Here is a 13,644-nt window from a genome sequence, read left to right on the forward strand (position 1 = left end):
ATTTGAAAGGAGTTTGCTTCTCTGTATCATTTCAGTTAAATTTATAAATTTAAATTTATAAAGATAACCTGCGTTCTATGTGCATTTTTCTATCTGCCTAATATTGTAATTTTAGGTTTCAGGATGCCCATATACACTCTTGTTCAAGTAAAGTGGCACATTCTGCAACTGTTCAACCCTACAAAATGTGCCACTTTATGTAAACAGGAGTGTACATAATCAATATTAGTGCCAAAATTTGCACCAGAGATTTCAAGGCTTTTGCCCCAGAAAAACAAGGGTAGGGGATGTTTCCAGTTATCCAATAGTATATCCAGGGGGTGGCTACTGGAGGTCTGAGCATCTCCAGGGCCTCCCCAAAAGTTCTATGGCTTAGAGGAAATTTTACTTCATTATTTCTTTAAAAACTTCCGAATTATTTATTTAGAAAGTTTGCACGAGAATGAGATCATAATAGTTTAAATCTTTTTGTTTTTGTACTTATTGGGATAAAGACCAAGGTAAGTATAAAGTTATATATATTAAAAACTACTACCATGTCTTAATGGAAAACTAATATGGCACAGAAATTGTATCTGTGTGCGTTAATATATTATGCAATTGATATTATTAAAACATAGGAAGCAATTTGATTTATAATCCATATTTATTATTCAAATTTAGCTTCCCCCAAACACATCAGCTCAGCTATGCCCCTCGCATTTGCACCAAATTAGAAAAAAATCATCCAGAAAAAGTTGTCTTACTTATATCCAGCATTATTTCAACAATTTTTAACAACAACAGCAACAACTATGTGGCGAGAACATTTCAGGGGCGAACTTAAGTCCCTAAAACACATCACTGGCAGTGGGTATAACTTTATTTCATTGGTGTCTTTTTCCAGGTACAGTTCCTGGTGGGGGCACATAGTACATTGTTAAGGATCCATAGGACCAGGACCCACCCATTAGCCTATCTGAACTTGTGTTGTGTTTACAACAAACTGAACTTAATACTTCATCAGAGTAACAAGAGTGGCGCTTAATATTTTAACTCAAAATTTTAGCTTCATGCCTTTTTAAAAATTACAAAAACCTTGTAAACCTCACTAGGTTCCAAGGCAATTTCTTGAGTCCTCTTGCTGTAGTTATGCCAAATATTTCTGTCAAGCTAAAGAACTCGCTGATTGAAGTGTTTATTGATTCTTGCCATTCCGGATAACCTTGAGATTTTTCTATTGTTACGATCACGTCCACCATAACAGGTTTTGTTCCCTTTGGATTGTTTATTTTTAAACGATGTTAAAAATAAGTCTAAGAGCTTGTTTTAGAATTGACTCAAGAGGTCTATATTTTTTTCCAGCCAAGGCGTCCTTCAAGGCTTTTCCCTCAGAAAAACAAGGGTAGGGGATGTTTCCAGTTATCCAATAGTGTATCCAGGGGGTGGCTGCTGGAGGTCTGAACACCTCCCCACTCCCTCCAGCAGCCTAGCTTTTCTTTAAAAAAATATTTGAATACTCGTAAGGGTGGGAAAATAGGGTTGCGGACATAAGCTCACCGGACGTAAGCTCACCTATATTAATGCAAAAGCGGACAATACTTCACCGGACATAAGGTTACCACAAATAATGCAATTGTATTATAAAATAATAATTGACATTTTTTTGACGGTGCCTGGTAGCAATTAGCCTTAAACCCTTAGAACGATGCACCGGTAGCCCCACGAATCATGCACGCGTAGCCCCACAAACCATTCACGCATAGCTCCACAAACCATTCACGGTTAGGTTAGGCAAACAGTTAAAATTTAGGGTCGTGGTAATATCAGGAATATATATTTAGTTTCTTAAGTATTACATGCCCAACGGATCCAGTCTTTCCCTTCTTTTTTCACTATATATTCGTAACCATCAAAGACCAATTTATTTTTTTCCCTTTTGCGTACTTATTACTTCCATTCTTTTGTCCTGCACTTCCTAACGCTACCTACGCCTGTTGAAATTACAATGTTCTTAATCCCTTTCATAATGTTGGTCAAAAGTGAAAGGAACAAACAGCCAATGACGATAGAGAGGGGGATATCGGAATGGTGTAAATATATAATTTTATATAAAAAATATAAATAAAATAATTATAAATAAAATTATATGTTATATATGTAAGTGAGATTATGTCCGCTATCGGTGAGCTTTTGTCCGCACTTGTAATATAAGACTGGCAGTGAGCTTATGTCCGGTGAGCATTTTGCAGGTGAGCTCACTTGGGAAAAAAATGTCCGAACTCCGAACTAAGAAAAAAAAACGCCGTGGCCAGAGATTGTACCGAGACGAGACTCTCGATCTCGTTCCGAAATTCGAGAATATCGAACTTAGTCTGCGAAACAGAGTCAAGAGGAGCCTGAAACCAGACTCTGTGCCAGACCCTTGCAGACTAGAGACAGGTCTGAAAAATCGAGACGAGACAAGAGAATTACGGTCCGACTTCGGTGAGCAATTTTAAAATTTCACAAACCGAAATTGTTTTATTGTGCAAAATATTCAGGCATATCATATTACTAATTATTTACAGAGCATATCTTCTGTTTATCGTAGTGAAAACCGATGTGAACCTGTAAAACGAGATTGCACACATTCAGGATAAACTGCCGCTTCCAGGGTTCGTAGTGCCGAAACGAGGTGTCAAAAAAAAAAATATTCACAATTTTTTTTTACTTTATGGGAGTCTATATCCTGCGAAAGTTTGTGCGGGTGTCATGCTGTATATGTTCCTTACAATATATACTTAAATGCATGACAGTATTTACTATACAGAAATAATGGGTGTGGTTCAACTTAGCAGCTGATGATACAATTTTAATAGTTATAACTTAATTGTTGCTATTTATTATCAATATTTGGATTTAAATATTGGCTTGATGTGCATTAATTATATTGACCATAATATTATTTTTACATTTAGCTTTGGTATTTTTAAAACTCCTACTTAGTGTGTGTGTGTGTGTGTTTGTATGTGATGTTAATATAATTTTTTAACTAAGAAATGTAGTGTTTTGAACAATTTTGAGATGTTTCTTTGATTATACAATTAGTGTAAAATGTTTACAAAACACTATACAATTAGTGCAAAATGTTTCCTAAACCAATGAGATGCCATCTCTAATCACGCCGCCTCCCTTGAAAAATTTCTGCTGAGCCTAGATGTAATTTCCTATTCACTATTGTATTCTATTGTATTTTTGTGATTTCACGTCACATTTCTTACACTTTTGGCTAATCGTCACGATGAGGATGAGGATGAGAGATAAGATGAAATTAGTGACGGGACACTCGCAAAGAACACCCACGTTCAGATCTGGGACTTCAATGGTGAGATTGAAGGTAGACCACATCAATTTTCCTTTACTACAACTTTCCTTACGTTCTAAAAGAGAATTTAAACGTGTTTTGGGTTAAATTTACCTCCACACAGACCTACAAAACATACTTACACTGCTCTAGCTTGACAGTTTTCTAGGAAGCAAGAAATGTAAAGCAATTCGGAGCTGCACATCTTCGTATAAATCTTTTAAGTTTCATTGTACGCAATAGGCACATGAAGATGGTAAAGTTAAAAGGTAAAATTTCCCGTGCATATACCCACCGTGCCAAGGCACATGAAGATGTCCTAGGATTTCTTCAAAATAATCCAAATCTGTATTTGTCTAAATCTTTATTATAAAGGGGTGCTAGCGCCACGCTACTAAGGGCAAAAAAGTCAACAGTGAATCCCTATAGGGTCCTACATGTAGAGGCCCGGGTTTAACAATATCTTGAGTCCTCCCGTATGAAATTTCAGTTATAAATGTCAGGCCATGTTAAGCCAGATGATTAGGATACCAGTATTTGCGTTATTTTAATCCACACTTCAAATGTGCCCCTCTTGAAAGCAGTTTTCCACAGTGCAGGAGGCCTGAGATTGTATTTCCCTCCTCCCTTCCAAATTCAGGGCTGGTCATATTCCATTTTTCAGCCTATCTTTGCTAAAAATAGTACAGATTTCGGGAAAAGATTGCAAAAAAAGAACCTGTCTTGTGGAATTCCTGCGTTAAAAACACACTTTTTGCTAAGACATGCTTTTACTCCATTCGCACGTAGGCAATGAATCACATTGTTTCCTTTGTCTTGGAAGAAATTCTTTGTTGCATCTTGTCAAGCGTTCGTAAATAGAGCATAAATCTTATGTTAGTTTCCTTGAGTGTTAAACTTCCACAGCTTTATTCGAATTCTTTAACTGCCTTATGTTTGTTTGACTTGCTTGAAGTAAACTTCCCATAATTCCTTTGGCGAGGGATGCACAGGGTCGTTGACAATTGCTTCAGCAGTGTCGTATTAACCAATGTTCCAAATGTGAAATGCAAGATCTGCTCAAGTTGGCCAAGTAAACGGGCGACGCAACTGAATCACAGAACGGGATTTTTTTTTTTTTTTTTTATCACAGAACGCCATCTGGTTTAATTTAAAGTGCTCTATACTATGTTCTGGTTGGTTGATTTATTTTACTTTGCTTTTCTGCCACTTCTGGCTAATCGCGAACAAGGATATGTTGTGGAAATGAAACGTCCAGGAAGCATTTTACCTCAAAATTATAAAGTTTTAGTTTACCTATGCAAAATTAATTGATTTGGTTTATTTTACTTCGCTTTTCTGCCACTTTTGGCTAATGGCGAATATGAGTGTGATGATATAATGAAATTGATGAAGGGACACTCGCAAACAACCATGCCAAGCCGGGATTCGAACCTGGAACCCCTGGTGTCGTAGCGGTATCTGCAAGAGTTACTCCGGATATATGAGGAATCAAGCATGCGCGTTCTTTTGCAAGTGATTAAAAGCATTTATCTTATTAAGTGCTGAAATCTTGCTTATACTTGTTTGCAGAAAATAGCTGGAAAATGTTAAGCCACGTTCAAGCAAAACAAAGAAAAATAAGATGATACCATCTACCATTGATCTCAAAGTATTTGCTTGCTAACTTATTTTGTTCTTTTGTCTTTCGTTATTTTACGTCGCTTTTCTACTACTTTTAACATAACCAGGCCGCGGGACTCGAACCCGGGTGCTTCGGTGGCGAGATCGAACGTCTACAGCCTAACGTGCTCATAAATGCAAAAATATCTAGAATTTCTTGTTTGCTAGGGGGAAGGGGCTGGACAGGTCGACAGGAGGGCGTTCGCCCTCGTTCCTCCTGGCGCCGTCGCCGTGCTGCACTGTTCTAGGAATACAAAACACGCATGGCCAGCTCGAGTCAGTCGATAAACTGCATGAAGGAACGTGTCTTCACTAAGGATGGCCAGATCCGGATGGTTCCGGATCCGCTAAAATTTTTCGGATCCGATCAGTTTGGCCATTCCACATGAGCGCTTCTTTGGAAAGTAAGAATATGTTTAAGACATATTGTTACCTGCTAATATACGTATATATATATATATATATATATATATATATATATATATATATATATATATAATATACATACAATAATATATATACATACATACATACATACATACATTAGGATCCGGATCCGGAACTTTTGGATTTGGATCCGGTATTTTCGGATCCGGATCCCGATCTGGAACTTTCGGATCCGGATCCGCTTGACCATCCCTAGTCTTCACCAGTGCATGTCCACAGCTGGCAAAGGTCAAATATTTGGGATCTCCGGGTCAAAAAGATTGGCGCGATCATATTGCGGTGAAGGTTGTCGGCATTGGTGTTATGTTCGGACGCGTGACCAACACACTGACCCCTTTCATGTGCCTTTGGACAGCCCCGACAACATCGGTGCGCTAAAACCAACCAGCACACACACTTAAGCATTTAAAGGAGCGTGTTAAAAATATATCAATCTTTCCAGTTTCCATATTGTAAGCTCTTTAGACAGTACCCTAAAACTTGTAATGGAGGACAGGGACAATTACATAAAACATGTACTTTAATCATATGATTGAATTGAAAAGGACATGAAATTGAATTTCCATAAAAATAAAATTGCTTGCACACTTGTCATTTTGTTATTGTTGGTTTTGTGAAACTATTTCTTTTCGCGTAACTTGTTTGCCATGTTATTTTCTTTATCTTACCTGGCTTATTTTTGTGCTAGAGGGAAAGAAGGAATAGGCCTATGTGTATCCTGCTAGGATATCAGGTTTCAGAGTAAGACATAACAACAACCCATCTAGTCTAACACACACACACTCTTTACAGACACTGAAGCAAAAGTGTCTCAAATTATTCACAAACAGGTATTATTAAGTTGCGAGACAGTAGACGTCTAATTCCAACCTTGGAACTAAAGGACATAGACAAAAACTTTTACAAACTTGAGCAGAGAAAATATAAAGACTATAAAATTATCCCAGAGAAGTTTTAATAATCCTTAACACCTTAACAGTTTGCAATACGAATGTTAAAGTACAAGGTTAAAATAATACCTTTCCAGTCTCCATAAGAAACACTTATACGGTTTTGTTTTATTATTTTACATGCATGTCAAATAATGTCGCATGTTCACATTGCAGTTTTCCTAAAGGAAATCGGATCGCATGCAGAATAAATTTTCTTGATTATTACGAATTTACTACATGATTATATTCAGCTGGAGCTGAATATCTTTCTTTGTATGCATCCCTCACAGTACTTAAGAAGCTGCAACACTGTTACACTCCGGACGCGAATGCACACCTCTCTCAGTTTCAACTTTCCGTGGGAGCAGTTACTCTTATCTTTGGATCATGTTTCAACAGTGCTCAGCATGTCGTGGATGCATCGGCGTCTGTACTTCCTCAATCTTGAGGAGCACGTCCAGAGACTCGGCAGTAAGATAAAGTAAATTCACGTAGCAGCCATATTGTTGAGATATATCACTCTTCAATCACAGTTTGAGCATGGACAAAGTAGCATAAAATTTGAAATCGAAGTGGTAATTTGTTGTTGTTTAAATGTGAAGCCAATTTCGAAATTTACATTCTAGGCACGTAGTTTAATAGAAAATAACTTCCCTCAATATCTCTATTTTCACTAAACCGAGTCACTTTAGCAGTAGGCCTGAGCTTAGGGCCGAATGAATTGGCTGCGGCAAAATTGTCCTATCCTATATGAAGGTTTTGTTATGTTTTATTTTTTTTATTATTATCAGGATAAATATAAAATCTTGGGGCACCCTGGAAAAGTTAGTTTGATTCTGGTTGTAAACAAGAATCCCTGAAGAGGATGGACCGTTGCATATGCAGGAGGAGGCCACTCTACTGTTTTTAGGATGGGTTGGCAAAATTTGCTTTTTTAAAAAGAACAAAAACTTTTTTTTTGTTTAAAACATGTTTTTTTTTGTTTTAAACATAGTTTTAAACATAGTTTTAAACATGAGTTAAAAAAAACATGTTTTGTCTTTTTTTCAAACAAAAGAAAGTCAACCTTTTCCCAGTAAATTATATGATAGTTAAAGTCGTTAAAGAAAAAAATACTCATTTTTATGAGTACAGTGGCGACAAGGACAGTTTACTTCCACTTGGAGATAAGGTTTACCATACTGCAGGGTAGGGGTGTGTGCGGGACAGATTTTTTTGGGTCGGGACGGGAAATTCTTTAAATCCCGACATTCGGGACGGGGAAAATTCTAAATTTCCCGTAAACATGCCAAATGTATGCGATACGCATGTATTTAATCAACAACCCGAGTACCTAGTTACCACTTACTCTGCAATGCATCGTACGAATAACAATTTAACGTCAACACTCCGAAGGCAGAACTGATGTAAGTGTGTGGACGCCAAAGACGATAATCGGAACTGCCAAAAGAAAAACAGAACTTATGTCCCGAAATAACATCGTAAATCCGCCACTGACCGTAGGACATCTTACAGCTGCAGCAAAACAAATCTGATGGAATGTAGAGTGCACGTGCACATAACACGTGAGAAGCGAGTGGCTTGCTTGTTTACGAGCAAGATACAAACACAGACGCTGTGCGTGCACGTGCTGCAACAATTAAGCTGCGATTGTCGTAAAATAATAATTAGGATTAAAACAGTCGGAACGCCGTGCAGAGAGCTTGGCAAAAATTTGTGAGCGGCCGATTCGCTCCTCACTCCATGAAGGGCAGATTGAAGAAACTCGAAAAAGGTGTAATTTTTATCCAGCAAAAATGAGAATGAAGTAAATTTACATCAACACGACGGTGCTCTGCCCAGATGGAGGAATATAGTGGTATAGCTCTAACCATACACAGAGTCTCACGACTTTTCTTTAAGGAAATAAACGAGCGGGGCTAGTAGCCTTTTTAAAACGCATTCTAACGGGACATATTTATGGTTTGTTGTAAGAAATTAGTTCCTACTAGCAATTAGTTGTTTGTAATACGTTGTCAAACTTCGTTTTTAGTACCTCAGATAGGCTAATTGAGACTGGGCATACAGTTTAAAGTGGAATCCAAACCATTGTGCAATGTGCCTCCACCGGGATCGAACGTGGAACCCTTTGATTACCATACGGCAGTTACCGCTACGCCATCGTCCACTGTCGCACTCATACGAATCCTGCCCACCGATCTGCCCCTCCCATCCCACACACATGGACATTGGAATTGGCGCGGGGAAAGAATCCATTCGCACTGCAACATTTTTAAGAGACTTGTGTTGTAAATTACAGACATTATTTTTTAATTCTAATTACAAGTTTAAATCGCAACCCATAGGTTGTAAATGAATTTATCATTTTCTCCTTCATACAGTCAAACACGCATATTTTTTTCTTGCATTATCACTCAAGTGCTCATTTAGTGCCTCAGTTTTTCTTAACATATCATTGCACATGGTAAACTTTTTGCTCAAGACTTATTTTAATAGTGTATCTGTATATACTGGTTATGTATCTATATCCGACGGCATGAAATGAAAGAACGACAACTAATGTAAAAACCATGTGGTGAAAAGGTTGTCCTCACAGGAACCTCTGTTTCTCGTGGCTTACGTCATTTGACAATTTTAGACTAGAATTTTTGGTCTCTTACAACTGATTCGGTTCAATTTGAAGCGAAGGAATTCAAATTACAACAAGCGTGTTATTTTTATAAAATTTCAAATATTCCAGTCATATCTCGTAGATGACCCTAAACGCTGAGAATACTCCAGTCCGACCGTAGAGAGAATTTGCTTCCATAACCTCAATTCCACGGGTCAGCAATGGCATTCTGAAACTTCAACCGAATGACTTGACCCATGTTAAATGTTGAATAAGTAGGCCTTGCCGACAAGGAATTTCGAGCTGCAGAAACATTTAAGTCAAGAGTCCCTTCCAGAGGAATTTTGAGACTGCACGAACCGTGGAATGAAACTTACAAGCGGCATTGGACATATTTAGCACAGAAATGTTTCGCCAACTTTGCGAGGAGTTCGTAAAAAAAAATCACGCCTCGAAATGCACCATCATATGTGCTGCACACTTTTATTTTCTCGCCTCTGATGTCTCAACTAAAACTTTCAATGGGTGTTCTTGAAATACCTACCCGAACACCCCTTCTCCCTCGAGAACATGCTGTCGTAAGCACAAGGAAACACTATCTTGGTGGCAGCTGGCCAGGTCTATGTTTGGCTGAAGCTATCGTCTAACGCTTCGGTGTCTACGTAAACACTCCAGGACATATTTCACACCAGGAAGTGCAAGTTTCGGGAGTAACCAATTAATGTGAGTGGTTCCAGGCGCGTTCACGGAAATTGGCTAAAATGTGCAATTTGAATTTAAAGCAAATATCCTCATTTCTCCCAAGGTAAAAACAAAAAAAAAAACTGCAGGATAATTTAAAGTGATTGGATTTGAGTTTAGTACAGGATAACAAAACGTAGAAACCATAGGTATACGCAGACCCTCTGATTAAGAGAGGCAAAAGCCTTGATGAAAGTTCAGTCTGAGAAAGAAAAACCTCATTCCATCTCACTGTTTTACGCGTATTGTATTGATTGGTACTATACAGGGGCGTATATAGTGTGTGTCTGGACTCACCGAAAATCACTATTAGAAGAATTCCAGCTTCCGTGGCACAAAAGTTCTCTGTTCTCCTCCCCTTTTATTTTCTTTCTCTGTGGTTCAGACTACTTTACATATAAACATGATTTCGTACAGCAGATTCAAAACAACTACACATAATTTATTAATTTCCAATGAATGACCAATTTATTCTGCTACCACACAGGTGTTACACAACTAGGCTAATGAATAAACATCACAGGAGGCTGACAGACCTATGTAAAATTGAGACAACGCCTAGATTTGGTGTCCGAGACTTGGTAGAATGTAATTTTCTGATGTTAAAAGCCAATTACTTTAATATACAACTTAATCGGACATACCAAGCTGGTATCTACCTGATTATTGATAGTTAAGTCACATTGAGTTTATCGTAATTTGAAAGTTAACTCATTAGTAGCAAATGTGAACTTGTGCATACATTCAAGACAACACTACAATTTATTTTAGAGTATTCGCAGCGTCAGAGAAACGTTAAGAAAAGTTGCTTTCCTTGTTCACCTCTATACGCTGTGCAAGTTCGTGCTGTGACACGTTATGTACGTGTACATTGAGACAGAGACTAGAAGACAGACACAGACCTTCTCAAACATGCGACAAAACACACTCCTCTCGACACCATCTCTACGTGAAAGGCTCTGGAGGTTTAATGCGAGTGCAACTAAATATCCGTCCGTGAATAAACTTGATGCAGAATTTACACCTAATTTTCCTGTGAGCATACACCATGCATAATTCCAGAAATTAAGGAATTTCCAAGTCGGTTGGATTTAAGAACTTACCTTTGAACTGAAAGCTCGAAGTTGTTTCCCGCACGGACGATTGTGTCCTGTGCTTCCTTGTGACGTAGACTGTATACTTCGATACCGTTTACTCTGATGACCGCGTCACCGACCTGCAAACCAGCTTTTTCGGCCGCACTTCCACCGTTCACCTGCAAAAACATACAATGATCTCATCAGTAAAGTAAGTAAATTGATAATACGGGCATTTCCTTAATAACTGTACATTTGCCATTGCCATATACATCCAAGTTTTCGCAGTTTCACGCCCCCACTTGAAAAATGAAATAAGAGTGGTTTCCCGAGTCTGGAAAAATCAATGAGTCGAAGGAAGCACAGGAGGGCAATTGCACGTGGAATATATTTGCTGCAGACATATTTTCCGCAACCATGTGTGCTGGAAAGGAAAGAGGGGGGCCATGAGCATTTGCTGCAAATTAATGTCAGGCTAGGGATGAATTAGATACAAAAAATAATTTCACTAACTACTAACTCTCTAGCCTTCTTAAACCCGAAGGTTCATGGCTGCAGCAACACAGACCTTCCATCTTTCCCTATCTTGAGCAAGATCTATATACTCTTTTCCATCCCTACCGATTTCCCTTAGGTCCATCTCAACGTTGTCCCTCCATCTTCGTCTTGGCCTTCCTACAGGTCTCTTATCATCAGGTTTCCCAACAAGAATCTTGTAAACTCCTCTTTCCTCTCCCATTCGTGCCACATGGCCTGCCCACCTAAGTCTTCTTGATTTCATTATTCTAATAATATCTGGACATGAATACAAATTATGTAGTCCTAAATTATGTAACCTTCTCCACTCACCTGTCTCCTCATCCCTTTTAGGTCCAAATATTTTCCTAAAGATCTTATTTTCAAATACTCTCAATTTATGTTCCTCTTTCAATGTAAGGGACCAAGTTTCACATCCATATAATACTACAGGCAAAATTACGGTTTTGTATATTTTAACTTCTAGTTTCTTAGATATTAAACGAGAATACAAAAGTTTATGAAGAGAGAAGTAACATGCATTTCCTGAATTAAGCCTACTTTTTATTTCCTCTTTAATATCATTTTCATTTGTTAATATTACTCCTAAGTATTTGAATTTGGAAACTGGTTCAAACCAGTTATCAATAATTAGATTATTACCTAACACTTGGTTTCGGCCTGTAAGCATATATTTAGTTCTCTCTTTGTTAACTTCCAAACCTATCTCTTTAGCAGTTTTGAAAAATATTTTAGCATTATTCTTAATTGTATTCATATCATCCCCCAGTAAGTCTACATCATCTGCATATGCTAACAACTGAGTCACACCATTTAATTTTAGTCCTTCTTTAGTTTCTTTTACCTTCCTAACAGCATATTCTAAGGCAAAATTAAAGAGCAATGGAGATAATGCATCTCCTTGTTTTAACCCATCATGAATTGTAAATTTGTCAGACATTAATACCCACACGAATTTTACTTTCTGTTTCACTGGTGCATATTTTTATCATACTAACATATTATATAATTTATCTCTTTTGACCGAATCATATGCTTTTTTAAAATCAATGAATAGCTGATGGACATTTTTATTATATTCCCACTTTTTTTCAAGTGTGTGTCTGATGTGAAAAATTTGATCTGTAGTTGATCTGTTACGTTTAAATCCACATTGATAATCACCTATAATTTTTTCCAGTAGGGATGAATTAGATACAAACAATAATTTCAGTGGTTTCACAGTTTATACAATTACGCATTATCAAGGAATTGCCAATTGTTTAACGTGACCAGTTAAACAGCAGAGATTGCATTGTCATTCGACATACAACTAGTGTTCGAATTAGAGAAAGCCACATAACTGCCCCCCCCCACCCTTTACCTCTTCTCTACCTTTGTAAATTCGTCCCTTAACCAGGAAAATAAAATTTCCTCCCCTCTAGGAATATATATCTTCCATGATAGTTATTTGTGTTATTCATAATTAATTGTAAGTACAGGGTGGCGCACGAAATGATACCCCACTTACTTTTTGAATGAAATTAATATTTATGTATTAATTTTAAAATATTTTTTTCCTAGGAAAACTTAATCCATGGAGATTTACTGCCAGAGGCTGTAGTTCACTGAATCTTCACCGTGGCGCTAGCAGTCCAGTGTAGCGGCATGGCTGAAAAAAAGGAAGGCTCACGCCAGAACATCGTGCAGCAATAGTGTTGTTGTTCGCGGAAACCAAAAGCATTGTCGGTGCACAGCGACGTTTCCGCGCCCAATTCAACACACGTTGGGCTCCAAGCAAGAGAACAATTCACAAACTCCATGAACAATTGCGGGTTCAAGGGACATTACTGGAACCGAAACGGCCGCGAGTGAATAGTGTCCGTACGCCGGAAAACATCGAAAGTGTACGGGTTGCCATGTAAAGAAGCCCCAGTAAGTCCTGTAGTAAAGCAGCTACCCAACTGGGTATATCGAGACGCTCTCTCCAAAGAATTCTCAAAAGTGATCTTCACCTGTACCCCTATAAAATAACAGTTGTGCAGAAACTGACACCAGAAAAGATTCAGCGGAGACTGGTATTCGCTGAATGGACTGAGGGACATGTGGATGTTATCAACAATACGTGGTTTTCGGATGAGGCTCACTTTCACTTGGACGGAGTGGTGAATAGACAAAATATGCGATTTTGGGCTACCGACAATCCGCAAGTGCTCCATCAAAAGGAAAGTCATTCTCCCAGGATTACAGTGTGGGCCGCTATTTCAACGCATGGACTCATTGGACCATCTTTTTCGATGAAAATGTTAACAGTGAGCGTTACCTGGACATGCT

At 38.1% G+C, this 13,644-nt stretch overlaps 1 protein-coding gene across 19 annotated transcripts in view; it reads right to left on the reverse strand.

Annotated features, from left to right (window-relative positions):
- Window positions 1–13,644, reverse strand: part of Zasp52 (Z band alternatively spliced PDZ-motif protein 52) — a 145,231-nt gene that overhangs the window by 54,370 nt on the left and 77,217 nt on the right. For all 19 annotated transcript variants that reach the window (XM_083111571.1, XM_083111568.1, XM_083111577.1 and 16 more), the window contains exon 2: window positions 10,822–10,973. In XM_083111571.1, coding sequence (XP_082967697.1) covers window positions 10,822–10,973 — 152 coding nt within the window. The remainder of the gene's footprint in view (window positions 1–10,821; window positions 10,974–13,644) is intronic.

This window comes from Lepisma saccharinum, chromosome 1 (genome assembly GCF_977018435.1).
Source record: "Lepisma saccharinum chromosome 1, izLepSacc3.1, whole genome shotgun sequence".
Taxonomy (NCBI): Eukaryota; Metazoa; Arthropoda; class Insecta; order Zygentoma; family Lepismatidae; genus Lepisma; species Lepisma saccharinum.